Source organism: Oryctolagus cuniculus, chromosome 7, assembly GCF_964237555.1.
Source record: "Oryctolagus cuniculus chromosome 7, mOryCun1.1, whole genome shotgun sequence".
NCBI lineage: Eukaryota > Metazoa > Chordata > Mammalia > Lagomorpha > Leporidae > Oryctolagus > Oryctolagus cuniculus.
In genome coordinates this window covers 144,570,012-144,597,438 of record NC_091438.1, presented here as the reverse complement: position 1 = coordinate 144,597,438, position 27,427 = coordinate 144,570,012, and the positions used below count along the sequence as shown (strand labels likewise).

Sequence of the window (27,427 nt, the reverse complement as noted above, 5' to 3'; positions counted from 1 at the left end):
CGACATTCCTAGCAATTATCTCAGCTAGTCGCTGTGCAACAGCGAAGATAGCATCACCAGGCAGGGTCAACAATTGCTGCTATCACAAGAGCGGCAATAACTGCTCATCAGACAACTTCTGTGAAAATGCTTTCCACTCCCTGGACCACAGACACGTACTTCCTCCTACGTACGGAGGCCTTAGATTGACGGAGGGGACAGCTGGGAGTGCCTGGGCCTCACAAGGCCTGGATTAAGAACTGGAACTGGGGGGCCAGCTCTCTGCTTATGGCCTGGGAAAGCAGCAGAAGATGGTTCAAGTGCTTGAGCCCCTGCACCCGCATGGGAGTCCTGGAAGAAGCCCCCGGCTGCTGGCTTCGGATCCGCCCAGCTCCAGCTATTGTGGCCATTTGGGGAGTGAACCAGCTGATGGAAGACCTCTCTCTGTCTTCCTCTGCCTCTGTCTGTAACTCTGCCTCTCAAATAAGTAAATCTTAAAAAAAGAAAGAAAGAAAGAGAGAGAGAGAGAGAGAGAGAGAGAGAGAGAGAGAGAGAGAAAGAAAGAAAGAAAGAAAGAAAGAAAGAAAGAAAGAAAGAAAGAAAGAAAAAGAAAGAAAGAAAAACTGGAACTGGGAGTTGGAGACGGCACTGGGAAGCTCTTTGGTCCCTGAATATATCACACATACCTTCATGCCTCCAGGTTTTCTCTGTGTTCTCCCACCAGCCTGCGATGCCTCTCCCTTTCTTTGTGTGCCTGGATAATTCCTGACCAGCCTACTCCACACCCCTAACAGAGTTCTTAGCACACGGTGTTGTAATCACCTGCTTACCTGCTGTTGGTAATGTTCAAATGCAGATGGAATCAGAGGTTGCTAGGGGAGACTCACTGGTCACCAGGACCATTTATTATCCTGGTGAATTCATCAGAATCCAAGATCAGGCCTTGATTTCTCGGGGAGCAGTCACAGCAAACAAGTGCCTGACTGGTGAATGAAGTCAGAATGCCAGTTCAGGGAGGCAGAGCTCTGTAAGGTATGGATTCTGGATAGGCTACTTGGATTTGAATAATAACTCTACTCTTTCAGTGGAGAGACTCTGAGTATGTGACTTCATTTCCCTGTCCTTGTTTTCTTTTCCTTCAAATAAGGATAAAAACAGCATTTATAGCACAGGAGGTATTGGAAGGGTGAAGTGCAAAATTTTATGAAGTGTTTAGTACTGAAACCTAATAAGTCCGTAATTAAAAAAATGATTTATCCAGCTATTTATTTATTTGAAAGGCAGGGTGATAGAGAGAGGGGGACACAGAAAGAAGCAGCAATCTTGAATCTCTTAGTTTGCTCCCTGAATGCTGGGAGTGGGTCAGGCTGAAGTCAGGAGCCAGGACTTGATCTGGGACTCCCACATGGGTGGCAGGGACCCAACTATTTATTTTTAAAGATGCATTTATCCATTTGAAAGTCAGAGTTACACAGAGAGGAGAGGCGGGGGGTGGGGGTGGGTCTTCCATCTGCTGGTTCACTCCCCAACTGGCCGAAGCCAGGAGCCTCTTCTGGGTCTCCCATGCAGGTGAAGGGGCCCAAGGACTTGGGCCATCTTCTGCTGCTTTCCCAGGCCATAGTAGAGAGCGGGATCGGAAGTGGAGCAGCTAGGTCTCAAACTGGTGCCCATATGGGATGCTGATGCCTCAGGCCAGGGCATTAACCTATTGCGCCACAGCGCTGGCCCTGGGACTCAACTATTTGAGACATCACCTGCTGCCTTCCCAAGTTGTCAGCAGGAAGCTAAATGGGAGGTGGAGTAGCTGGGACACCAACCAGCACTGGATAGGGGATTTGGGCATTCCAAACAGTGGCTTAACCCACTGCACTACAACAGCTATTCCAGAAGTCAATAATTTGACCAATATTTACTGGTAAGTTATGTAGTAAAATTCAATGATATCAGACAAAGGCCGTTTTTTCATTCTTCAATTATTTATTTGAGAGGCAGGGTGAGAGAGCGAGCAACAAGCCTGGGTCAAGTTCTGCACTTCCAATCCAGCTTTCTGCTAATGTGCCTGGGAAGGCAGCAGAGGACTGCCAGAGTCGTCACCCACTTGGGAGACGCAGATGGAATTCCAGGCTCCTGGCTGTGGTCTGGCCAAGCCCATGGGCTGTTGTGGGAACATGGTAAGTGAATCAGCAGATGGAAGATCTCTCTCTCCCACTCCCTGTCACTCTTTCAAATAAAGACATCTTAAAAAAGAAAAGAAAATTGGGTTGATGGGGAAAATAGGGTCACAGAATTGTGAAAAATAAATTATTTTAAGCATGTTGTAAACTGAAGAGACAGATCCCAGGGAAAGAAATTTGTGATGCAGGAACTAAAAAGGATAAGTTTTTTTTTTTTTTTAAGATTTATTTATTTGAAAATCAGAGTTACATAGAGAGAGAAGGAGAGGCAGAGAGAGAGAGAGAGAGAGAGAGAGAGTCTTCCATCTGAGAGTTCACTCCCCAAATGGCTGCAACAGTTGGAGCTGTGCCAATCCGAAGCCAGGAGCCACCTCCAGGTCTCCCACGTGGACGCAGGGGCCTAAGGACTTGGGCCATCTTCCACTGCTTTCCCAGGCCACGGCAGAGAGCTGGATTGGAAGTGGAGCAGCTGGGACTTGAACCCGCGTTCATATGGGATACCAGCCCAGCAGGCGGCGGCTTTACTCGCTACACCACGGCGATGGCCTCAAAGGTTAATTTCTAAACTAGAATCCCTGAAAAGGGGAATAGGAAGAGACTCAGGCTCGCTTTAGACGGCTGGGTCCTGTCCCCCTCTCTCACGGGAGTTAAAGTCAACAACAGCACTGCTCATGTCATTTGCTGGGCCCAGTGTAAAATGAAACTGTGTGGCTCCTTATTAAAAAAAATTAAAAATCTCAAAAGACAAAACATAAACATCTCAAGCCAAGCGTGGATTTCTTCTAAACACGGGGCCCTGGGCGGCTGCAGTTTAAATGCCCATGACCCTGCCGGGTGTAGCTCCTGGTGATAGCCTCGAAGGCTGTCCTTGGGTCAGGTCCCTTCTCTCCGGGATGCCATTGCTGCACTGTAGGCTACGAAGAGATGACTAAAGACAATTGGAGTTTCACTGTCCTACAAGCTGAGTCTCATTAACAAAGTGGACGCGCAAGGCTTGCCCCCTTTAAACTTCCAATTCCAACAGACTTGCTTTCTAGAAAGCTCTAATGCATCTGGTGACCATAGCAACTCAAGCCAAACTCCCGGGCCCCTCAGCTCCGCCCACCACGTCGCGTTCGCGCTCGTTGATTGGCTCTCCAAACCGACCAATGGTCGGCGAAGCGGGCTGTTTGCCGCGCGATCAATGGTCGCGGGCCGGAAGGGAGGCGGGAGGAGAGGGAGAGAAGGCGCGTGCGTGTTTCCGGCTCCGCTGCAGAAGGCGGACGACCGGAGCCGTTGGGCCCAAAGCGACCCGAGCGAACCGGGAGAGCGCGGGAGTCGAGTGCGGAGCTCGGGGCGTGGATCGGGGCCGGCGCGATGGGCGGGGAGCAGGAGGAGGAGCGGTTCGACGGCATGTTGCTGGCCATGGCGCAGCAGCACGAGGGCGGCGTGCAGGAGGTAACCGCCCGCGCGGCGTGGTCCCGGCCTGGCCAGTGGCGCCTGCTTACCCATCGGCGGCCCTAACCATGCTCCGTTCGCCCTTGCCTGCCTTCCAGGGCCGAAATCTGCCCCCGGGCCTCGCGGGTGTCTGGGATTCCGACCCCCATCCTCCGCGCCCTGCACGTTCTCGCAGCGTTCCAGCTTCCGGTCCGGCCTCCCCGCGGGCAGGTCTAGTGTCAGTCCCAGGTGCAGCTCCCCTCGGGAGTTCTCGTTGCAGCCATTCCGCGTCCCTGCACCCGCCCCGGAATTCGCCCAGACGTAGGAGCCCCCTCTTCGGTCTCACATGCTTCCGGCGGAGTGGATGATGGCCGCTCCCGGAGGAACACCCTTTAGGGAGAGCCATCTCAGATTTGCACCTACCAAGACTGTGATTGGCAATTTCTAGGACTTGGAGCGAGCCTGGGAGTGTGGGGTGGGAGGACTGGGCGGTGTTAGCACGTGGTTTTTTTTTAGACCTAGAGTGGAGATGGGAGGCCTGTGTGCACGGTTGGTTCCCACGGCCTTCCTGCTTGGGGCCTGTCCCCGTCTGCAAGCCCCAGGTTCCTTGTCTCTGAGACGGAGCTGCCTGAATCGTGTAAGAGCAGTGTCTCGAAGACAATGCGTCCTCAGACTTGTTGGTTCAACAAGTGTTTGATTAACGTGTTTCAGACTCACGGGGCTGGGTCCTGGGGGTACAGAGGTGAGCAGAGCCCTGGCCCTGTCCTGATGATGCCTACAAAGCGTTGCAGAAGCCTGATTCTTACTGAGTGACCAGACACAATGCCTGGATGATAAGGACAACTTAGCATAGAATCTGAGGGGTTTTTTTTTCGGGGGACAAGAACAGAAAGCTGTTGGTAGAAAAGCAGTAAGATTTTTCCGAAACTCCCATTCCATACAGCAGCTGAGGGCCAGGAGGGGCAGCTACTTGTGCGAGGTCATCCAGCAGGCTCCTGGCCTGGACAGGACCAGACTGCTTAGGCCAAGGTGCTTCCCGCAGAGCATGGCTGAGTCTGTATCCCATTGAGACAGATTTTCTTTTTCTTTCTTTCTTTTATTTTGTAAGATTTATTTATTTGAAATAGTGATACAGAGAGAAGAAGCAGAGAGAGAGAGGGAGGTCTTCTGTCCGCTGGTTCACTCCCCAGATGGCCACAGAAGCTGGAGCTGAGCCGATTCAAAGTCAGGAGCTTCTGGGTCTGCCATGTGGGTGCAAAGGGCCCAAGCACTTGGGCCATCCTCTACTGCTTTCCCAGGCCATAACAGAGAGCTGGATTGGAAGTGGAGCAGCCGGGGCTTGAACCGGCACCCATACGGGATGCTGGTGTTGCGGGCAGTGGCTTTACCCACTACGCTACAGCACCGGCCTTCAGACAGATTTTCATTCCCATTCTTTAACCTGCAGTGCTTTTGGTAACCCAGGACTAATAAGCCCTCTGAGGAGAGGAGGGTGTTTCTGATTTGCAAATGTGAAAAGGCTCCTAATCTGCACTCCCCTAAACCGTTGACACAAAATGGGATTTTGGAGGGGGTTCAATTTTTGAGTAAATCGGAAAAGGATCTGGTAGCAGGAATTGAAACCATTGAAATGAGTTCCAGTGTCAGATTTGGGCAAATAAAAGGACTGTGTCTGTGCTGAACTTAGGTTACTGCTACGTTGTTTGACTCAGGAGGAGCTTTACCGAGCACATACAGCTGCTTCTTTCTTCTTCTTCTTTTTTTTTTTTTTTTGACAGGCAGAGTGGACAGTGAGAGAGACAGAGAGAAAGGTCTTCCTTTGGCTGTCGCGGCCAGCACGCTGCGGCCGGCACACCGCGCTGATCTGATGGCAGGAGCCAGGTACTTATCCTGGTCTCCCATGGGGTGCAGGGCCCAAGCACTTGGGCCATCCTCCACTGCACTCCCTGGCCACAGCAGAGAGCTGGCCTGGAAGAGGGGCAACCGGGACAGAATCCGGCGCCCCGACCGGGACTAGAACCCGTTGTGCTGACGCCGCAAGGCGGAGGATTAGCCTAGTGAGCCGCGGCGCCGGCCTAACTGCTTCTTGACTTAGGATGGCATTGCATCTGGGTAAACATTGTAGGTTGAAAATGTATTTACTGTGCCTAGCCAGCTGAAGGTTGTAGCTTAGCAACACAGTGCACCTGCAGTATTGCTTCTTGCCCTTGGTGGTGGCCAGGCTCACCGTGGGCTACAGCTTGCTGCTGCTGGCCAGCATCATGAAAGCATCATTCAGCTTTTTTTTTTTTTTTTCTTGTTAAAGAGTTTTATTTACTTAAGAGAGGGAGTTACAGAGAGAGTGAGAGACAGAGAGAGGTCTTCCATCTGCTGGTTCACTCCCCAAATGTCTGCAATGACCAGAGCTGGGCTGATCCAAAGCCAGGAGCTTCTTCTGGGTCTCCCACCTAGGTGCAGGGGCCCAAGCACTTGGGCCATCTTTTACCGCATTCCCAGGCCTTAGCAGAGAGCTGGATCAGAAGAGGGGCAGCTGGGACTAGAACCGGCGCCCACATGGGATGCTGACACTGCAGGTGGTGGCTTCACCCACTATGTCAGCACTGGCACCCATCATTCAGCCTCTTATCACTTGCCTGGGAAGAAATCAGAAGCTTGAAGTACTGTTTCTCCCACATGCTTATCGCTTTTGCACCGTCATAAGTTGCAAAATTGCATCAGGGACTGTTTCTACTCCGAACGGTACCTGGTGCCCAAGCTGTGGATGTGGACAATGTGGTTCACATTCCTGCTCATGAGGGTGGGTCTCTGCTGTGTGCCAGACACTGCTAAGGGCCTCACCTCCATGATCTTGTTTAATCTTCACAGTGTCCCTAGAAATAAATCCTGCAGCTATAGAATTGGGAAACTTCCCCAAGGTTCCAAGGCTAATACACAAAGAATCTTCAAAAGATTTATGAGAAATGTGTATAATGAAGAAATTATGTATCGATTTCAGTTTTTTTTCTTTTTTAAATTTTTTTTGACAGGCAGAGTTAGAAAGAGACAGTTATAGACAGAGACAGAGAGAAAGGTCTTCCTTCTGTTGGTTCACTCTCCTAATGGCCGCTACGGCCGGTGCTGCACCGATCTGAAGCCAGGAGCCGGGTGCTTCCTCCTGGTCTCCCATGCAGGTGCAGGGACCCAAACACTTGGGCCATCCTCCACTGCCCTCCCGGGCCACAGCAGAGAACTGGCCTGGAAGAGGGGCAACCGGGACTAGAACCCAGGCTCTGGCGCCTCACATGGAGGATTAGCCAAGTGAGCCACGGCGCCGGCCGGATTTCAGTTTTTCTTATACCGACATTATCTGTTTTTCCATTATCCTCGCATGTCAACGCTGATGCTCGACCCCATGCTTTTTCCTGCTTGGTTACATTCGGCCCCTCCCAGTGTCAGTCCCTCTCAGCCTGCACTGAAGTAGCTTCATTTGTTCCCTTCTTTTTGGCTGTGCCCTGCTTACTTAGGCAGTGGCTTTTTATTTATTTTTAAAGACTTAGTTATTTATTTGAAAGTCTGAGTTAGAGAGGGGAAGAGAAAGAGAGATCTTCTGACCTCTGGTTTACTCCCCAGATGGCCCTGGTGGCTGAAGCCAGGAGTGGGAACTTCTGGGTCTCCCACAGGCGTGGCAGGGCCTCAGCACTTGGGCCATCTTGCGCTGCTTTCCCAGCCAGTAGCGGGGAGCTGGATAGAAGTGGAGCAGCTGGAACATGAACTGACGCCCACATGGGACTCTGGGCATCACTGCGCCACAGTGCCAACCCCAGCTGGTGGGGTTAATGGGCTTTTCACCTCTTGGAGAGGAAAGCTGGACCCGGGCACCAGACAGTTCACGCCCTGACTGCAGGAGCGTGTTCCACATTCTCGGGCTGTTCTGGCACACAGGGAATGTGAGACGTGCCTGCACGCACATGAGAAATGAGAAGCCTGTCTTTCAGGTGGTCTGGATGAGACTGGGATGGGCTTTCTGGCGGAAGTGACAAAGGGGGCCCTCAAGGAAGGGTCTCTCCTCCGTGTAGAGGCCCAGGTCCCCTCCTGCACTAAGGAAATTGTCTCCTGTGCCCTTGCTCCCTGCACGATGTCTCCGTAACCTCAGACTACGCCCCCTGTCTTTCAGCTTGTGAACACCTTCTTCAGCTTCCTTCGACGTAAAACAGACTTTTTCATTGGTGGAGAAGAGGGGATGGCGGAGAAGGTGAGTGTCGGGCACTCGGTCCCTGGCGGGCCTGTCTCTTCAGGAGGAAGGCTCAGCAGGCCTTCTCGGGCGGAATGACCTGCAGCAGACGTGCAGTGCCAGTGGCGAGGGCTGGGGAGGCAGCAGCGTCCTTTCTGAAAGCCCCACTCCTTGCTGCTGCTTCGTCCACTTGATGGTCCCAGATTCTGCAGCGGGTCCATGAGAGGGGCAGTGTTAGATGTCCCTGTTTTTCAGATGAGCACATTGACTCAGGGATGTTGTACACCTTGTCTGAAGTCTTGAGCTGAGTGGTGGGAGAACCAGGCCTGTCTGTTCCTCCCCTGGCACCTGCTGCTTGGTTCCTTGTCCACTAAGCAGGTTTTAACTAAATTACCTAGCTGGGAGGTGAGAGTGGGCAAAAGTTAAGAATGGAGGCATAGAAGACAAATTTAGGGCCAGCACCCGTGGCTCACTAGGCTAATCCTCTGCCTACGGCACTGGCACCCCGGGTTCTAGTCCTGGTTGCTCCTCTTCCAATCCAGCTCTCTGCTGTGGCCCAGGAAGGCAGTGGAGTATGGCTTAGGTGCTTGGGCCCTGTACCCGCATGGGAGACCAGGAGGAAGCACCTGGCTCCTGGCTTCAGATCGGTGCAGCGCCAGCCATGGTGGCCATTTGGGGGGTGAACCAACAGAAGGAAGACCTTTCTCTCTGTCTCTCTTTCTCACTAACTCTGCCTGTCAAAGGAAAAAAAAAAAAGAAGACAAATTTAGGAAAACTCTTGGGCTCCACGTTGTGGTATAGCAGGTTAAGCTGTCAGTAGGGACACCTGCATTCCATATCAGAGTGTCCAATGGAGTCCTGGTGACTGTATGCTTCTAATCTAACTTCCTGCTAATGTGCCTGGGAGGCAGCAGATGATGGCCCAAGTGCTTGGGTTGCTACCACCCACATGGGAGATCAGGATGGAGTTCTTGGCTTTTCCTGTCTGTCACTCTGCATTTCAAATTAATGAGTAAATCTTTAGAGTAAAAAAGAAAAGAAATTGAGGACATCTCGGACCCTGACAATCCATGTCTTCCCAGATGTTATAACCCAGAGTTCAAGGATTTGGAGACTGCATTTTTTTTTTAAATATTTTTATTTATATGAGAGGTAGAGTTATAGACAGAGGAGAGACAGAGTAGTCTTCCATCTGCTGGTTCACTTCCCAAATGGTTGCAATGAACAGAACTGGGCCCATTTGAAGCCAGGAGCCAGGAGCTTTGCCCAGGTCTCCCATGTAGGTGCAGGATCCCAAGGACTTGGACCATCTTCCACTGCTTTCCCAGGCCATAACAGAGAGCTGGATTGGAATAGGAGCAGCTGGGACACAAACTGGTGCCCATATGGGATACCAGCGCCATGGGCAGAGGCTTAACCTCCTGTGCCACAGTGCCAGCCCCTGGAAACTGCATTTTGTAGCAGTGGTTCTGAGACCTTGAACTTTCTGACTCCTTAGGTTGTAATTATGTTTATGAAGGTTGATAATCATGAGGCTGGTCCCTCACTGAACTATGATTTTAATTTTTTTCTTTAGAAATCAAGATTTATTTATTTGAAAGGCAGAGTTAAAGAGGAAGAGAGAGATCTTTCATCTGCTGGTTCACTCCCCAAAATGGCCGCAATGGCCAGAGCTGGGCCATTCCAAAGCCAGGAGCCAGATGCTTTATCCAGGTCTTCCAAGTGGGTGCAGGTGCCCAGTCTTTCCTAGGCACATTAGCAGGGAGCTGAATCAGAAGTGGAGCAGCCAGGACTCAAACTGGTACTCATATGGGCATTGGTGCTACCGGCTGTGGCTTTACCTGCAATGCTACAGCACTTGACCCCTGATTTTACTCTTAATGTTTGTTTTCACTTAAACTTCAGTACGTTGTAATAGGAAGGAGGCTTTGTGCAGACTGCCTCCTGAGGCTTTGGTTCCAGCAAGCAGCGTGCTTGGTAAGGTCCTGAAGCTCTGAGGCTCCTGTGTCACCCATCAGCCTGGGAGGAGGAATCCCAGGGTCTTGGTGTGGCTGTGTGACCTGCCCAGATTCCCACCAGTTCCCTGTCCTTTCAGTATTCATGGGGCAGAACGTAGACTCCTAGCTCAAATATTGTTTCTGTGTTAGCACGAGCACCTCTGGGCTGGGCTGCCTCACAGCATTAGCATTCGTTTGTGCAACAAATGTTCATGAAACACTGAACAATTGCCGTGTCAGGGCCTGCGCTGTACCCCTAGGGGTTACTGGAGTGAGTGCAGCCATGGTCTTTGTTTCCATGTTTCTTGTAGCTGTTAAAAAAAAAAAAAAAAGTGGATTATAGAATGGAAGTTCTGGGAATATAAACAAGGGTTAACCTAGGTTGGGACCCCAGGAAAGGTTTTTTTTTTTAATTATTTATTTGAAAGGCAGTTACATAGAGGGGGTGAGATCTTCCACCTGCTGGTTCACTCCCTGTATGGCTACGGCAGCCGTGTCTGGGCTAAGCCCAGAACTCCATCTGGGTGTCCCTTGTGGCAGGAGTCCAAGTACTTCAGCCATTTCTAAAGCATTAGCCAGAACTCAAATTGTTTTTTTATTTTTTTTTGTTTTTAGATTTACTTATTTATTTGAAAGGCAGAGTTACAGAGGCAGAGCCATCCACTGGTTCACTCCCCAAATGGCTGCAATGGCTGGAGCTGTGCCAATCCGAAGCCAGGAGCTTCCTCCAGGTCTCCCATGTGGGTGCAGGGGCCCAAGGACTTGGGCCATCTTCTGCTTTCCTAGGCACATCATTAGGGAGCTGGACTGAAAGTGGAGCAGCCAGGACTCGAACTGGCACCCATATAGGATGCCAGCCCTGCAGGTGACTGCTTTACCACCACAGTGCCAGCTCCTCAAACCAGTGTTTGCATGGGATGACAGCATTGCAGGTGGCGACTTAAACTGCTGTGCCACAACTCCAGCCCAGGGAAGGCTTCCTGAGGAGGCGATGGCTTGAGTTCATAAAGGATAATAAGAGGTAGTGGGAAGAAAGTGGAGAGATAAGAATTGATGTTTCAGAAATGTCATGGGGTTGGCGCTGTGGCATAGTGGGTAAAGCTGCCACCTGCCGTGCCGGCATCCCATATGGGTACTGGCTGCCCTACTTCTGATCCAGCTCTCTGCTATGGCCTGGGAAAGCAGTAGAAGATGGCCCAAGTCCTTGGGCCCCTGCACCCACATGGGAGACCCAAAAGAAGCTCCAGGCTCCTGGCTTTGGATCGATGCAGCCCCAGCCATTTCGACCAACTGGGGAGTGAACCAGTGGATGAAAGACATCTCTCTCTTTCTCCATCTCTCTCCATCTCTCTCCATCTGCTCTCTGTAACTCTGTCTTTCAAATAAATAAATAAAATCTTTTTAAAAAAAGGAAATGTCATGGGAGTGATGATGGCTATCATATATTGAGTGTCTGCCGTCTCTCTGAGAGCCTGTTGTGTTCTCAGCTCTTGCCCAGGGTGTTGGTCAGATTCTCAGATGGGCAGAAATTTGTGCAGCCTTCCTGGTTGGTCTTTGTAACACAGTAACCATTGTGTTGAGTAGGAATGTGCAGAGCCACCAGATACATCCTTCCAAGTGCATGGTTAAGGGCAAGGGCTCTGGAGTCAGGCAGATGTGGGTTTGAATCTGGTTTCCCCCACTCCCAACTCCAGCAGTGCGTCCTTGGATGAGTCACTGAGTTGTAACCTAATTTTTCTTATCTGTAAAGGAGGATAATTCTTTTTTTTTTTTTTTTGAAATATTTTATTTATGTGAAACTCAGAGTTACAGAGAGACACAGGCAAAGAGAGAGAGAGGTCTTCCATTTGCTGGTTCACTCCCCAAATGCTGCAATGGATGGAGCTACACTGATTCGAAGCCAGGAGCTTCTAGGTCTCCCACGTGGGTGCAGGGGCTCAAGGACTTTGGCCATCTTCTACTGCTTTCCCAGGGCATAGCAGGGAGCTGGATTGGAAATGGAGCAGCCAGGACTTGAACCAGCATCCGTATCGGGATGCTGGTACTGCAGGTGGCTACTTTATCCGCTATGCCACAGCGCCACCCTGAGGAGAATTCTTCTTAACTCATAGGGGTTGTTAGCATTTTTTACAAAGGTAATACAGATGAAGTGGTTGGCATATTAGATACAAATTAGAATTCAAATTCACAACCTTGTTTTGGACCCGTTGGGGCCATGTGTGCTTCTGGATTTCAGGGAAGCGGTCCAGTGCCTGTACTGTACGTTGTATGCAGTCCCCCAGTCCAGGAGTGGGAGCAGCGTATCATAATCAGACACGTGAATATTTCCCCAGGGAAATGTGGATCAGTTTTCATATCCAGTGGTAGAAATAAAGGTTGATGTGTCTTCATGCCACTGACCTACACGAATACCCAAACACTAGTTGTGGCTTTTGTGACTAGGAACAGTGGATGAGAAATGTAGACTGAGTGAAGCCATAATGATCCAGTCACCATGGTGTTGACATAACGAGGAGAAGAGAGAATCCAGGAGTAAAATCCAGCATGAGGAGTTAGCCTGCTAATCAGTTCCTTTCAGTAGACGAAGGATGGTTGAAGTCATGCTACTGAACTATGTTTGTTTGTAAAAAAACAAAAATTGTACCATATGTTTTATGTATAAAGATGAATTCCAGATCAAGAAAATTCCTACAAAGAAATGTAGGAAACTGCACAGTCCTTGGTCAGGGAGGCTTTTCAGTGTTAAAGATGAGAAGCTATAAAGAAAAGATGGCCCAAGATTGAGACTGTGGTGGGCGCATGGCCTGTCAGTGAAGACGCCCGCGTCCCACAGTGCACTGCCTGGGACGATTCCTAACTCCAGCCGCCTCCTGATGCAGAAGCTGAGGAACAGTGGTGATGCCTCAAGTCACCTAGCCTCAGGTTCCTAGCACCCACATGAGAGACATGGCCTGAGTTCCTTGGCTGTCACGGGAGTTTGGGGAGTGAACCAAAAGTGGATGGAAACCCTCTGTATGTCTCTGCCTCTCATATAAGTAAATACATAAAGACTTTATTGGTGTTTTTTTTTTTTTTAAGGTTTATTTATTTATTTGAAAGGCAGTTACAGATGGAGATCGTCATCTGCTGATTTCATTTTTCCCAAGTGGCTGTAATGGCTGGGGCTGGTTCAGACTGAAGCCAGGAGCCCAGAGCTCCATCTGGGTTTCCCGCAAGGGTAACAGGGGCCTAGGTACTTAGGGCATCTTTTGCTGTCTTCCCAGGCGCATTGGCAGAGAGTTGGATCAGAAGTAGAGAAACTGGGACTTGAACGAACTGGCCCTCGTGGGGTGTTGGTGTACCAGGTGGCAGCCTAACCTACAGCACCACAATGCCAGCCCCCATTAATATTTTAAAGAGAAAAGAAGTTTTAGAAAATTTATTTGAAGTACCCTCATTTAGTAAAAGAAGCATATGATACAAAGTCGGTTAAAAAGCAATAGGGAAAAGTTGATTTAATTTGTGGGAACTCTTAAAAATTGACAAGAATAAATGAAAAAATGAGGATTTCCAGGAAGTGGAAATTCATAAAAAAGATGCTCAAATTCACTTTGGTCTAGAAAACCTAAGTTAAAGAAACTGAAGAGGGGGCTGGCGCTGTGGCATAGCAGGTAAAGCTGCCGCCTGCAGTGCCGGCATCCCATATGGACGCCAGTTTGAGTCCTGGCTGCTCCTTTTCTGATCCAGCTCTCTGCTATGGCCTGGGAAAGCAGTAGAAGATGGCCCAAGTCCTTGGGCCCCTGCACCCACGCAGGCAACCCAAAAGAAGCTCCTGGCTCCTGGCTTCAGCCTGACACAGCCCTGGTCGTTGTGGCCATATGGTGAGTGAACCAGCAGATGGAAGACCTCTCTCTCTCTCTCTAACTCTGCCTTTCAAACAAATAAATAAATCTTGAGGGGGAAAAAAAACCCTTTCTTCGTGTAAGGCTGCATGAGTATATTGGACATTTCTGGTAACAGTGAGTTGTAGCTCTTTGAAAGCATTTTGTGGGAGCGGGTGTTTGGCCTAGAGGTTGATACACCTGCCTCCCCTGATGGAGCACCTGCTCCTGATGCCACCTTCACTCTTGGAGGCAGCAGGTGATAGCTCAGGTAGCTGGGTCCCCATGAGAGACCCAGGTTGGTTCCTGACTCCTGGCTTTGGCCTGGCCCAACCAGGTTATTCCAAGCATTTGAGGAACGACGTATCAACTCCTCCAAAAAGAAGTAACAATTTTTGAAACATTACCAAATATTTGCTCAGAGTTCTGATTTCCTTTGATGCTTTCTTACTATTTTCTCTATAAAATTGTGGTATAAACCACATAAAATTTACCATCTAAATCATATTGAAGTGTACAGTTCATCAGTGTGAAACACACATCATTGAGAAACAGACCTGCAGGATTATTCCTTTTCTTTTTTTTTTTAGATTTATTTATTTATTTATTTGAAAGTCAGAGTTACACAGAGAGAGGAGAGGCAGAGAAAGAGAGGTCTTCCATCCGATGGTTCACTCCCCAATTGTACATAATGGCCAGAACTGCGCCGATCCGAGGCCAGAAGCCAGGAGCTTCTTCCCGGTCTCCCACGTGGGTGCAGGGGCCCAAGGACTTGGGCCATCTTCTACTGCTTTCCCAGGCCATAGCAGAGAGCTGGGTTGGAAGTGGAACAACTGGGACTAGAACTGGCACCTATGGGATGCTGGCACTTCAGGCCAGGGCGTTAACCCGCTGCACCACAGCGCTGGCCCCGCAGGATTATTCCTCTTACAGAATTGAAACTCTACCTGGGGCAGCAGCTGTGGTGTGGCAGGTAAAGCCAGCACCTGGGCCACTGGCATCTTACGTGGGCAGTGATTCATGTGCCGGCTGCTCCACTTTCAATCCAGCTTCCTGCTGGTGGCCTGGGAAAAGCAGTGGAAGATGGCTCCAAGTATTTGGGCCCCTGCTCACATGGGAGACCCAGATAAGACTCCTGCCTTTGGCCTGACCCAACCCTGGCGGTTGGGGCTATCTGGGGAGTGAACCAGTAGACGGATGATCTCTCATTTTCTGTCTCTGCCTCTCTGTAACTCTGACTTACTTTCAAATAAATAAATCCTTATGGAAAAAAAAAAAGAAACCACCCACTGAACGACTCCTCCTGGAAACCCCATTGTACTTCGTTTCTGAGTGGTTGACTACTTCAGATACCTCACAAGTGGAATTATGTAATTTTTTAATGATGTATTAATTTATTTGAAAGGCAGAGTAACAGATATGAAGAGAGGTCTTCTACTCACTGGTTCACTTCCCAAATGACTGTGACAACCAGGCCTGGGCCAGGCTGAAGCCAGGAGTCAGGAACTCCATCCAGGTCTCCCACATGAGTGGCAGGGTCCCAAGCACTTGGGCCATCTTCTGCTGTTCTCCCAGGAACATCGACAGAGAGCTGGATCAGAAGTGGAGCAGCTGGGACTCAAACCATTGCTCTGATATGGGATGCTGGTGTTACAGGCAGGGGCTTAACCCGCTGCACCATGATGTGTGTCAGCCCGCTCCTTGTGGTTTTGATTTGTACTTCTCTGATGATTAGTGATGGTGAGCATCTTTTCATATACTTTTGACCATTGTTCATCATCTTTGGAAACATGTCTGTTCAAATCCTTTGCCCATTGGGAAAAAAAAATGGACACACAGAAAACGATAAACAGAGGCCTTCCATCCACTGGTTTACTCCCCAAATGCTAGGTGTTCAAGGTTGAACCCAGGGTCCAGGACTCCATCCATGTCTCCCACCTGAGTAGCAGGAGTCCAGTTAGTTGAGGCATCACTGCTGCCTCCCAGGAAGCTGAAGTCAGGAGCTGGAACCAGGAACCCAGACCAGATCTTCGTTGCGGAAGCCTGGTGCCCGCCACTCTGCTAAGTGCTTGCTCCCTTAATTGTGTAATTTGATTACAGATGTTTTTTGGTAGACAATCCAAAGTTCTAGGCTTTATACTGGTTGATAGGAATTTATACATTGAACCTTTGTTCCCTTGTAACTCATTTATTGAAGAAACCTGCTCATTTGTCCTAGCAAATTTCCCAGTCTAGATTTTGCTTGTTGTATACCATGAACTAGTTTTACTCATAATGTATGACACCAGATATGTGTGCTTTTTCTTCCACCCAACAACCAATTCTCCGATTGTCCAGACACTAGATGCCGTGTGGTTCAGTTCTGGCACTAACTGCCCAGTGTTAGTGCAGACCCCACAGGCTGAGAGCTCAGACCCCACACCTGCCCCCTGAGACCTGCCTCTCAGGAGCCCCAGAGTACCGATTGTACTTTTATTTTTTTTAGAAGATTGATTTATTTACCTGAAAGGCAAAGGTAGAGAGACAGATCTTCCATGCACTGGTTCACCCCTCAAATGGCCACAGTGCACACGCCTGAGCCAGGCTGAAGCCAGGACCCATGAACTCCATCTGGGTTTCCCACATGGGTGCAGGGGCCCAAGCACCTGGGCCATCTTCTGCTGCGTTCCCAGGCGCATTAGCAGGGAGCTGGATCGGAAGTGGAGCAGCCGGGACTGAAACGAGAGTTCCCATATGGGATGCCGGTGTTGCACGTGGCAGCCCGACCTGCTAACCACAATGCCAGGCCTGCACCTTCACTTTACTAGAACGACAGGTCTCAGGAAAGTGCTTCGCTTACTGTTACTGTTTATTTTAAAGGATACAGCTCAGTCCCAGCCAAATGGAAGGGCTCCAGAGGGCAGGTCTGGGTCAGGTGGGCGAGCAGCTGAGGCTTCCCTCCCGGTGCCTGGATGAGTGCGCTCGCCAGCCCCCTTGGCAGGGACTCCGATGGCAGGCTCCTAGTGTGGGCAGACTGAAGAAACCCTTGGTAGTGGGGCTGAGCTGCCTCTCCTGGCTTCTCCCCTTCTGGGAGATGGGTGGGTCAGGCTGAAAGTTCCAGCCCCATTCTCCTGTCTTGGTCTTTTATCTATCTATCTATCTATTTATCTATTTATTTATTTTTAAGCTACTTACCAAGAGCTGCCTCGGTGGAAGACCCTCCTATACTTGGGTGATTCCAAAGGATTTAGATTCTTTGGACCTGGGGCAGAGACCAAATACCTGTTGTTACTGTAATCCCAGGTCCCCATGGTGTCCTGTAGTGGTGTGTTCTTCCCTTGGGTTTCCTGTGTGGTGGTGGTTAGGGCCAGAGGCTCTGTCTCAGCCACTGGGTTTCCCTTCTCCCCAGGGCTGCTTCGTAGGCGCACTGCTCTATTCCACCAGGAGGCCTGTGGCGTGCGGCCATTTCTCGTTGGGTCAGCAGGCACTGGTCATACCTCAATCTACTAGTATGTTCTTAGAGGCTGGCAAAATGCTCATATTTTGTTCTTCCTTTGTGAGCTGAAAATCTAATTAACCATTTGGTTACCTAGAGAGGATACAAGGTGAGAGCCCATTGCTTACTGCGTTCAGGTTGAGTACTTGGTTCCCCAGCGTCTTCTAAGGCTGGGAGGGAGGCTGCAGCAGGGGAGTGTGTTTCCCACTGTTGTCATGAGTGCAGAGTGTGTGTGTGTGTGTGTGTGTGTGTATATATATTTTTTTTTTAAAGATTTATTTTACTTATTGGAAAGGCAGAGTGACAGAGAGGAAGAGGCAGAGAGACATCTTCTACCTGCTGGTTCATTGTCCAAAATGTGATGGCCAGGGCTGAGCCAGGCCAAAGCCAGCAGCCTGGAGCTCCCATCCAGGTCTCCCGTGTGGGTGGCAGGGACATCGGGGCCATCTGACTGCCATTTCCCAGCTTCATGAGCAGGGACTGGATTGCACGCCAGGCAGCCAGGACTGGACCAGCTCTGTGATGTGGGCTGTCAGTGTCACAGCTCTCCCTGCATACATAGGATTTTTTTTTAAAGTATTTTATTTATTTAAGAGGCAGAAAGAGACAGACAACTTCTGTCCACTAGTTCACTCCCCAAATGCCTGCAACAGCCATGACTAGGCCTGGAATTTGGTCTAGGTTTCCCACATAGGTAGCAGGGACTCATACTTGAGCCATCGCCTGCTGCTTTCCAGGGTGCATGTTAGTAGAAGGTTGATGTAAGGAGCAGAGCTGGGATTCAAACCCAGCACTCCAATATGTTATGCAGATTTCCCAAGCGTCTTAACCACTGGGCCAGACGCCTGCCCAGTGCAGATTTATGTTCCATGTCATTGCAGTTATTCTTTATTTGAAAAGCAGAATGATAGGGAAGAGAGAGACCAAGAGAGAGATCTTCATCTTCTGGTTCACTCTTTTTTTATAAAGATTTATTTTATTTATTTGAAAGACAGAGTTACAGAGAGAGGTAGAGACAGAGAGAGAGGTCTTCCATCTCCTAGTTCACTTCCTGAGATGGCTGCAATGGCCAGAGCTGCGCTGATCCAAAGCCAGGAGCTTCTTCCGGGTCTCCCACGTGGGTGCAGGAGCCCAAGGACTTGGGCCATCTTCTGCTATCCCAGGCCATAGCAGAGAGCTGGATCGGAAGAGGAGCAGCCGGGACTAGAACCGGCGCCCATATGGGATGCTGGCGCCTCAGGCCAGGGTGTTAACCCACTGCACCACAGCGCCAGACCTGGTTCACTCTTCAAGTGGCTGCAACAGCCAGGTATGGTCCAACTTAAAACCGGAAGCTAAGAACTCCATCTGGGTCTCCCGTGTGAGTGGCTTGGACCCTCACCTGCTGCCTTCCTGGGTGCATTAGCAGGACGCTGGCTCAGAAGCAGAGCACAAGGACTCCACCCGGCATTTTGATACGGGTGCAGTGTCACAGGCGCTGTGGTGCAGACCTGCTGCTGATACTCTTGCTGGAGGCGCAGGCTCCGGGTGGAGCACGGGCTTAGCCTGCAGTGATGAGGACATGGTGCGTTCTGTGTGGTTCACAGATGACTCTGCCTCTCCTCTTGGCACCCAGAGGAACAGTAGTGCCACTCCCAAGACAAGAACCACAGGAGGAAGAGAAAGTCGCTGAGGGCACTGGCTTGTGGGCGAGAGTTGGGAACCCCCGCGGTGGCACTGGGATCACAGCAGTGGTCCCCAGGGATGTGCTGGTGGTTGTGGTGTTGGGGACATTTTGGGTCATCCTTGCTTTGGTGAGGGCTTGTCTGCTCTTCTCCTTGCCTTTCCTCTAGGCATCTCCGAAGCTGATACCTTTAGTTCTTTTTTTCTTTTTAAAGATTTATTTATTTATTTGAGAATTACAGAGGGAGAAGCACAGGCAGAGAGACAGAGTATCTTCCATCCACTGCTTCACTCCCCAGGTGGCTTCAACAGCTAGGGCTGGGCCAGGCCGGAGCCAGGAACCAGGAGCTTTTTCTAGATCTCCCAGATGGGTGCAGGGGACCAAGGGCTTGGGTCATCTGCTGCTGCTTTCCCAGGCCACAGCAGAGAGCTGGATTGGAAGTGGAGCAGCTGGGACTCAAACTGGCTCCCACCGCAGGCGGCAGCTTTACCCGCTATGCCACAGCACTGGCCCCTATCTTTCAGTTCTTATTCCCAGGGGCCCTGGAAGTGGGTGAGCCCCAAACGCACCACTGTTGTTTAATCTTTGGAGTGAATAGTCTCCCTCCCTCATATATGGAGGGGGATACTTGCATCATTACCACCACCGGGAGGGACACATTTGGGATCTCCTGCCTCTGGGTTCAGCTTAAAGAACTCTCAGGTCTGCCCTGGGCAGGCTGGCAGACCACTCTGCTCCCCTGTCACCACGCCTGGTCAGGGAGAAGCTGTGCACACTAGGTGGTCTGTGGGGCAGGCCCAGCCTGCCTCACCCCTTCCCCACCCTGCTAGAGTGTGCAGTTCTGAGATGTATCCAGAGGCTGACGCTTGACGGAGGCAGCCTCTGGGTTGGCTGTCCTACCTGAGTGCGTGTCTGTTGCTGGAGCTGGGCCTGAGCAAAGCCAGCAGGAGGAGATTGGGAGGAGGGGTCAGAGGCTGCTGTGATTGGCCTTGACTCTGCTGTGCCCTAACTTAACCGTTAGGAACCAGGAAGGAACAGGACAAACGGGATGGGACGTGATTCACTGAGAGGGAAGGGCCCTGCCCCCTCCTCTCCTTGGCTGTGGTTGGTAACTGATTTGAGTTCAAGGTCTCCCTGATTCGGGATTAGGGCCAAGGCCCTGTGGTGGAATAGCCTCTGCTGGCTTGCTTGTCTTCTGACCTTTGTTTTTCTGCACAGCGGAAGGGCTGTCAGGTGGCTGGTTTCCCTGTCACACACATGCTCCTGTTTGTCGGCTCGCGTGTTTCAAGGGGGTGCTCTTAATGCCCTTTAACCTTGCAGAGCTGTGGGGCCAGGGCTTGGGAGAAGCCGGAGTGGGAAACCGTGGGATGTTTGGCAGAACCTGAGTTCTGGGTGGACTCCTTCCTTCCAGCTCTGGCTCAGAGCTGCTTGAAGATTGGTTTCTTGATCATTGGTCACTTGGTGGGCACCCAGGGAGGCCTCCAGGTGTGTGTGTGTGTGTGTGTGTGCGTGCACGTGCATGCTGTGTGTGGGGTGGCATAGACCTGCATTTCCTAAGGGTGTGTTCTGGGCCTGTTGAAGAACCCGAGTTCTCCTGGGGCACCTGAGAACTAGTCTGGAGTTTCTCAGGTGCCCTGGCGGGGGTGGGGGGGGTGGGGGGCAGGGACGTTCTAGGCAGATACCATATGCCAGGGTTGCTTTTTAGAAATAATAGTGGCACCCAAGTAAGAATAAACCAAGAAGTTAGATGTGAGAGTGACTGTCAGGTGTGCATGAGGGAATTGGCCAGGAGGGCTTGTTACAAATAAAAATTGCTGGACCACATTCTAGAATTTCTGGTGTTACTGAAGTAGGGCCTGAGAGAGTGCATTTCTGAGTGGTTCAGGTGATGCTGATACAGGGCTGAAGAATCACACTCCAGAGATACTGGTGTCACCATGGCCATAGCACTTCTGTTCCCGCAGCTGACAGGCCCAGCTGCAGCCAGTCCTAGCGTATTGGGAAGCCTACACTGTCTATGTGACTATGATGTGATATAAACCATACCAGGCTCTTTTTAAAATTTGTTTATTTGAAAGGCAGAGAGAGAGATCTCCCATCTGCTGGTTTATTCCCCAGATCCTATAGCATCCAGGCTTGCCCAGACAAAAGCCAGGAGCCAAGGGTTCCATCCAGGTCTCCCGCATGGGTAGCGGGGACCCAAATACTGGAGTCATCACCTGCTGCCTCCCAGGGTATGCGTTAACAGGAAGCTGAAATGGAGAGTTAGAGGCATGATTCAAACCCAGGCACTGTGGTATGGACTGCAGGCATCCCAGTGGCAGCTTACCTGCCGTGCCTGTGCCAGGCTCTTGGTGGGTGCTGTCAGAGTTCTTGTGGCAAATGAGGAAACTGAGGCTTCAGTAGAGTCCCAGCTCACTTACCCAAGGTCGCCGGGTCGGATTGTGTGTGGGGAGCCCTTGAGTGGAGGGGGCCAGCTGGCAGGGTACGGGGTAGAGGGCATAGTGGGAGAGAAAGGATTTGAAATTGACAGGCCAGCCTCTGCCCTCATGAAAGCGATGTGGCCTTCTGCGTGTGCTGAGGTGGGGTCTTGCAGGCAAAGACGCACCCAGGCAAGAGAGCATCAGAAGAGCGGGCTTTTTTTTTTTTTTTTTTTTTTTTAATTATTTGAAAGGCAGCGTTACAGAGAGAATGGCACAGAGATCCTCCATCTGCAGGTTCACTCCCCAGATAGCCACAATGGCTGGGGCTGGGCCATGCCAAAGCCAGGAGCCCAGAACTCCATCCAGGTCTCTCCTGTGGGTGGCAAGGGCCCAAGCACTTGAGGTGGAGCAGCCAGGCCTCGAACCCGGTGTTCATGTAGGTGGCAGCCTAACCCACTGTTACATGCCGGCCTTAAGGAACAGGTCCTTAAAAGACTGAAGACCCTCTTAGTTTTTTGAATTTTTAAAAAATTTTAAATATTTATTTATTTATTTGAGAGGAAAAGGTAGAGAGAGGTCTTCCATCTGCTGGTCCGCTCCCCAGATGGCTGCAATGGCTATAGCTGCACCCATCAGGAGCCAGGAGCTTCTTCTAGGTCTCCCACATGGGTGCAGGGGCCCAAGGACTTAGGCCATCTTCTGCTGTTTTCCCAGGCCATTAGCAGGGAGCTGGATTGGAAATGGAGCAGCTGGGACTCCAGCCAGTACCCGGAGCAGTTTTACCCACTACACCACCGTGCTGACCTCTATTATTTTATTTGAAAGGCAGAGTTAGAGAGAGAGACAAAGACGAAGAGGTCTTCCATCTACTGGTTTACTCCTCAAATGGCTGCAACGGCCAGGACTATGCCAGGCCAAAGCCAGGAGCCAGGAGTTTCTTCTGGATCTCCCATGTGGGTGTAGGGGCCTGAGCACTTGGGCCATCTTCTTCTGCTTTTCCAGGCATGTTAGCAGGGAGCTAGGTTGCAAGTGGAGCAGCCAGGTCTTGAACTGGGGCCAATATGGGATGCTATTGCTGCAGGCAGCAGCTTAACCCACTATACCACAACTCTGGCCACTGAACTTTACTTTTTTTAAAGTAGCCACTATGTATTGAGCTAGGTTCGTTGTAGGTATTCTCATTATGACTCTGAGGTGGGTGCATCACCCCATTGTGCAGATGGGGACCTGAGTTGCGAGTGCAGTGCTTTGCCGGGCGCCCCACAGCAGCAGATGCGGTGGCACCCAGGCCTGGGCCGCGGCCTGCTGTGGTGCCTCATTGTCTTCTCTTGTGCCCCAGCTCATCACACAGACCTTCAACCACCACAACCAGCTGGCACAGAAGGCCCGGCGGGAGAAGAGAGCGCGGCAGGAGACCGAGCGGCGGGAGAAGGCGGAGCGGGCAGCCAGGCTGGCCAAGGAGGCCAAGTCAGAGACCCCTGGGCCCCAGATCAAGGAACTGACGGATGAGGAGGCAGAGCGGCTGCAGCTGGAGATTGACCAGGTCAGGGGAGCCCCCCGCTCTCCCTCCCAGATCCCCACTGGCATTGGGGGCCTTGTTGCCCACTGCTGTGTCTTTTACCACAGAAAAAAGATGCAGAGAATCATGAGGCCCAGCTCAAGAATGGCAGCCTTGGCTCTCCGGGGAAGCAGGTGAGGTGCACTGGGATTAGCCAGGGGCCAGGGGCCGCTCTAGCCTGCCGCTTTCTCTGGTGCTCCCTCCCCGTCTTTGAGGATTCCTCTGAGACAGTGGCCAAAGGACTGGGCCAGCAAAGGCAAACTCCTCTGGTCTTAAGCTTGGACACTGCAGCCTGAGGTGGGCTGGCTCCGTGACGTAGCCACGAGCTTTGTTCTGTGGGGTGAGATAGCCTGGGCTCTTCTTGGCAGATATCAGGTCAGGTTTTACCTCTGGTTCCCAGGGATCCAGGGCTTGGGGATCTGCCTCTCTGTTGAGCGGGCAGGGAGCAGGTTCTGCTTTGCAGCCCAGGGTGGGGTGGGGTCAGTCTGTGCCAAGAAAGTAGCAAAGCACCCCTGACCGTGAGCAGGAGGCGGAGGAGGACGAGGAGGAGGAAGACGAGAAGGACAAAGGAAAACTGAAGCCCAACCTCGGCAACGGGGCAGACCTGCCCAGTTACCGCTGGACCCAGACCCTGTCGGAGCTGGACGTGAGTGCGGGGCCGGGGCGGCAGCCAGGGAGCCGGCCTGGTGTCTGGCAGCCCCTAGTGGTCCCTCCTCCTCTGCTCCACACAGCTGGCTGTGCCTTTCCGCGTGAACTTCCGGCTGAAGGGGAAGGACGTGGTGGTGGACATCCAGCGGCGCCATCTCCGCGTGGGGCTCAAGGGGCAGCCGGCCATCATTGATGGGGAACTTTACAACGAGGTGAAGGTGGAGGAGAGCTCGTGGCTCATTGAGGACGGCAAGGTGGTGACCGTGCATCTGGAGAAGGTGTGTGCGGCCCAACTCCCGGCCTGGGTGTTGATGCTGGGAGGAGGAGGGGCTGAGAGCTGGGGGCCTGGTGGAATTAGCATATTTAACCCCCACAGCGAGACTTTAAAGTAGGTCTGTCACTATTCTAGAGTCAGGAAATGGGCCCAGAGATTTGTCCAGGCTCCTCTAGCTAGGAGCGGGTGGGTGGAGTCAGGACGGAAGCACTCTCCAGTGATTTCCATGAGGTTTGTGTGTGCATTCAGTTCAACAAATATTTGAACACCTACTCTGTGCCAGGTAAGTTCTAAGTGCTGGGAAGGGAACAGCAGAGAAATCATAGAAGAGTCTGGGGCTCGGGAAGCCTCCGGTGCCCGCCCCTTGGGACACAGGCACCAGGGAAGAAGGTTGCTCTCTGTAGAGGGCGGGGCCTGGCACAGCCTCCTGGGGCACAGGATGTCCTGTCCCGGCCCAGCTGGGTGCTGCTGACTGCCTCTCACCCCTCCATGCCCTAGCCCTTGGTTACTCTCCCCTCTGGGATGTCCTCCTCTGCCTCTTTGTCTTCTTGTTTTCCTGCCCATTTTCTGTCCAGTACACTGTTGTTTCTCACAGCCCTCCCCCTGCCCTTCAATCTCACCACACTGGCCTGGAACTGTTTGCTTCTGTGTCTGTGTCTGTCTGCCTGAGCCGCTGGGAGGGCAGAGGTCTTGCCTGTCTGTCCCCCTGGTCCCGGCACGCTCCTCGTGTGCGGGCTGTGGCTGGGAAGGAGTCTGGTCTGCAGGGGTTGAGGGATGAGTCCCACAGAGCAAGCCCCCTCCTGCCCCTTCTCACAGATTAATAAGATGGAGTGGTGGAGCCGCTTGGTGTCCAGTGACCCTGAAATCAATACCAAGAAGATTAACCCCGAGAACTCCAAGGTGAGCCATGGCTGCATGGGAGAGCTGGACAGGGAGGTGAGGGGCCTGGCTGATTGCGAGCTTCACCCATCTGTGTCACTGCCTGCCCCCAGCTGTCAGACCTGGACAGTGAAACTCGAAGCATGGTGGAAAAGATGATGTATGACCAGAGGCAGAAGTCCATGGGGCTGCCCACCTCGGATGAGCAGAAGAAACAGGAGATTCTGAAAAAGTGAGCAATTCAGGGAGGGTGGGTGCCTGGGGGCTTGGATCTGGGTGACAGCAGTGAGTGGACCACCGAGTAGGACTCAGGAGCTGCCCTGCCCCCTCCTGGAATGAGCCAGCCAAGTTTATAGCTTGGCGGCCTTGGCTTGCCTAACCTGATCACTCGGTGAGGTCATGTCGAGGGCAAGGCCAGCTCACGGTAGGTAGGAAGGTGTAACACATGGTCATTGCCACCTACAGGGAAACAGTGCCAGTGCTGGCACCTTGGCCGCTAGTCTCAGGGACTGGAATGGGCCTCAGACACCTGGGGCCCTGCCCCTGCCCGACCTGGCTTTAAGGTTCTAGAGATTAGACCTGACTGGGGAGGGGGAGGGGAAGCTTGGGGAAAGGACTGCCTGTTTCACTTTATTCCTTTTTTCCCTTCCCAGATTCATGGATCAGCATCCAGAGATGGATTTTTCCAAGGCCAAATTCAACTAGCTCCTGCATTTGCCTCCCTGAACTTTTGAGGCCGAGACCCAGCCATCTGACTTCCTTCCTCTCCCTTCCCTGGAACTTGGGAGCCTCAGGGCTGAGGCAGGCGCAGGGCTGGCCCAGGCACACAGGTCCCTGAGCACCATGGGAGAGGGCCTGGTGGGGGTCCCGTCCTCCCCACTTGGCCAATGTTACACATTAAAGCTATTTACTGGCTCCACCTGTGTCCTCCCTCTGGCCTTTCCCTGGGGCACAGGCCTGTCACGGCTGCTGCTGGGAGCTAGGGTTTGGCTTCGAGCCCAGATTCTGCCATGTGACCCAAGGAAAGTTTTTGCCCTTCTCTGGGCCTCAATTTCTCGTTTAAAGACAAGATTAAGGCAAGGCTTTTTCCTTTGTCTAGGAGTCTGAGCAAAGGTGAGTTTCTGGCTACAGAGACTGGAGCATGTGTCAGGTTCTCAGAGGGGCCCTTCTCCTCGGGCAGCTTCCCCCCCGCAGCGGGGCTGTCCTCCGCTGAGCCAGGTGTTCCCGGGGCACTAGGGCAGCAGGGGCTGGGGTGGCACTGCCTGGACCCAGGGACCACCTCAGCCTCAGTTCTCTTCTCCGTGTGGTTTGGGGACATGGCTAGGAGGACCTGGTGTCAGTGGGGCCCTGTGAGTCTCTGACCTGAGCCTCTAGATTTGAGGCCTTCTCAGTGCCCGGCCCTGGGGGTGCACAGCCAGCCTCTTGTCCACCTTGGCCACTCGATGGAGAGGCCGCAGAGGCTGTGGGAGGGTCTAGCTGGGTGTCTGAGTGTTCCGTTCTGTGGGCCATGGTAACCCCTGAACTTCCGGAACACAGCATGTCTGCCTCCAAAAATTTCAGAACAGTTTGTAAGGATTTCCGAGGCTATGCAGTACTTGGTTTGTCTTTTCCTCAAACCTGATAAACTTTTGTTTTGCTTTGCTTTCAATTTCTATTTTATTAGCAGTGGCTTGCCAGTCAGATGATAGGCTAAAACTGTCTTGAACAAAAACAAAAAGTAATGAGTAGTTTTAATAAAGCACAGAGATCACCTGGGGACTTAGTCGACCTGCAGACCCTGACTTTGTAGGTGTTGGTTGGGAGGAGGCGGCAAGAGTGCAAGACCCGGCAACCTCCCCGGTGATGCTGATCCTGGGGCCCCATCAGGACTTTGCCAAGGAATCATGCACGTAGCTAAGATTTTAGGTGACGTCAGCCAGGGTCCAGAGAGGTGGACCTTCTTACCCAAAGGTGGCAGAAGTTTGATGTCTTGATCTAGGAAAATCCTTCTGAACGTCCCCTTTTCAGGTATGCCAAAGCTGCCTCAGGATACAGCCTAGCAGAATTGTTGGGCTGTTAAGTACTTGTGTGTTTAACTATATGGGACTCCAAGCCAAATCCTACAGGACTTGAACTAGATGCTTCCCCGATAAACTCTTGTTTCTGGGAATACAAATAATGGGTCCCAAGGCTGAATTTGGAAGACACTGCTCGGGCGGGGCTGGAGAGGAGGGGCTGCAGTCACAGCTGTGCCTGCAGTGCTGCCCCGCTTTCCTGAGGTCATAGCCCTAAGGGACCATCCAGGGTAAGCAGTATAGCTCAGTTGTCTCTTGTGAAAGGATGCCCGCGGGGACAGTAAGAAGGGTGGGGAGGCTAGGCGCCCATGGCCTGTATTGGTGTTGCTGGGTTTGAATCCCAGCTGCAGCCTGTTGCCGATGCAGACACTGGGAGACAGCAGTGGTGGCTCAAGTGGTTGGGTGTGCTACTCACATGAGACGCAGCTTAAGCTCTTGGCTTTGGCTTGGCCCAGTTCTGGCCATTGAGGGCGTTTGGAGAGAACCAGCAGACAGGAACTGTCTCTTCTTCTCATAAAATAAATTGTTTTTAAATGTAAGGGGATCTTGAACATCTTCCAGCTGCTTCATGACTCAGCAACGGGCTGGTGGATCTGCCCTGGCCCCTCTGCTTGCAGACTGGCCCATGGGGGCAGCTAAGCAGGGTGCCTCTGAACCCAGCTGGGCTCTGGTGTCCAAATGAGGATCCTGCTTCTGCCCTAAGGTCAGCTTCCAGCTCCAGAGCCACAGTTAGTAGCTACATAACCCACAAGTGTTCTTGATTTCTCTGAGTTCTTGCTCCCACTCCAGGGTTGGAGTAACAAAACCACAGCACCCT

General features: G+C 51.8%; 1 protein-coding gene across 1 annotated transcript; it reads left to right on the top strand.

Moving 5' to 3' along the window:
* The first annotated feature begins 3,365 nt into the window (after window positions 1–3,365).
* On the top strand, window positions 3,366–25,473 carry NUDC (nuclear distribution C, dynein complex regulator). Its single transcript, XM_002716096.5, has 9 exons — window positions 3,366–3,590; window positions 7,723–7,800; window positions 22,537–22,740; window positions 22,824–22,889; window positions 23,282–23,401; window positions 23,487–23,681; window positions 24,494–24,577; window positions 24,670–24,788; window positions 25,210–25,473. Exons 1-9 carry the CDS (start codon window positions 3,510–3,512, stop codon window positions 25,259–25,261), a joined length of 999 nt encoding a protein of 332 aa, XP_002716142.1. The 5' UTR covers window positions 3,366–3,509; the 3' UTR covers window positions 25,262–25,473.
* Window positions 25,474–27,427: the final 1,954 nt, after the last annotated feature.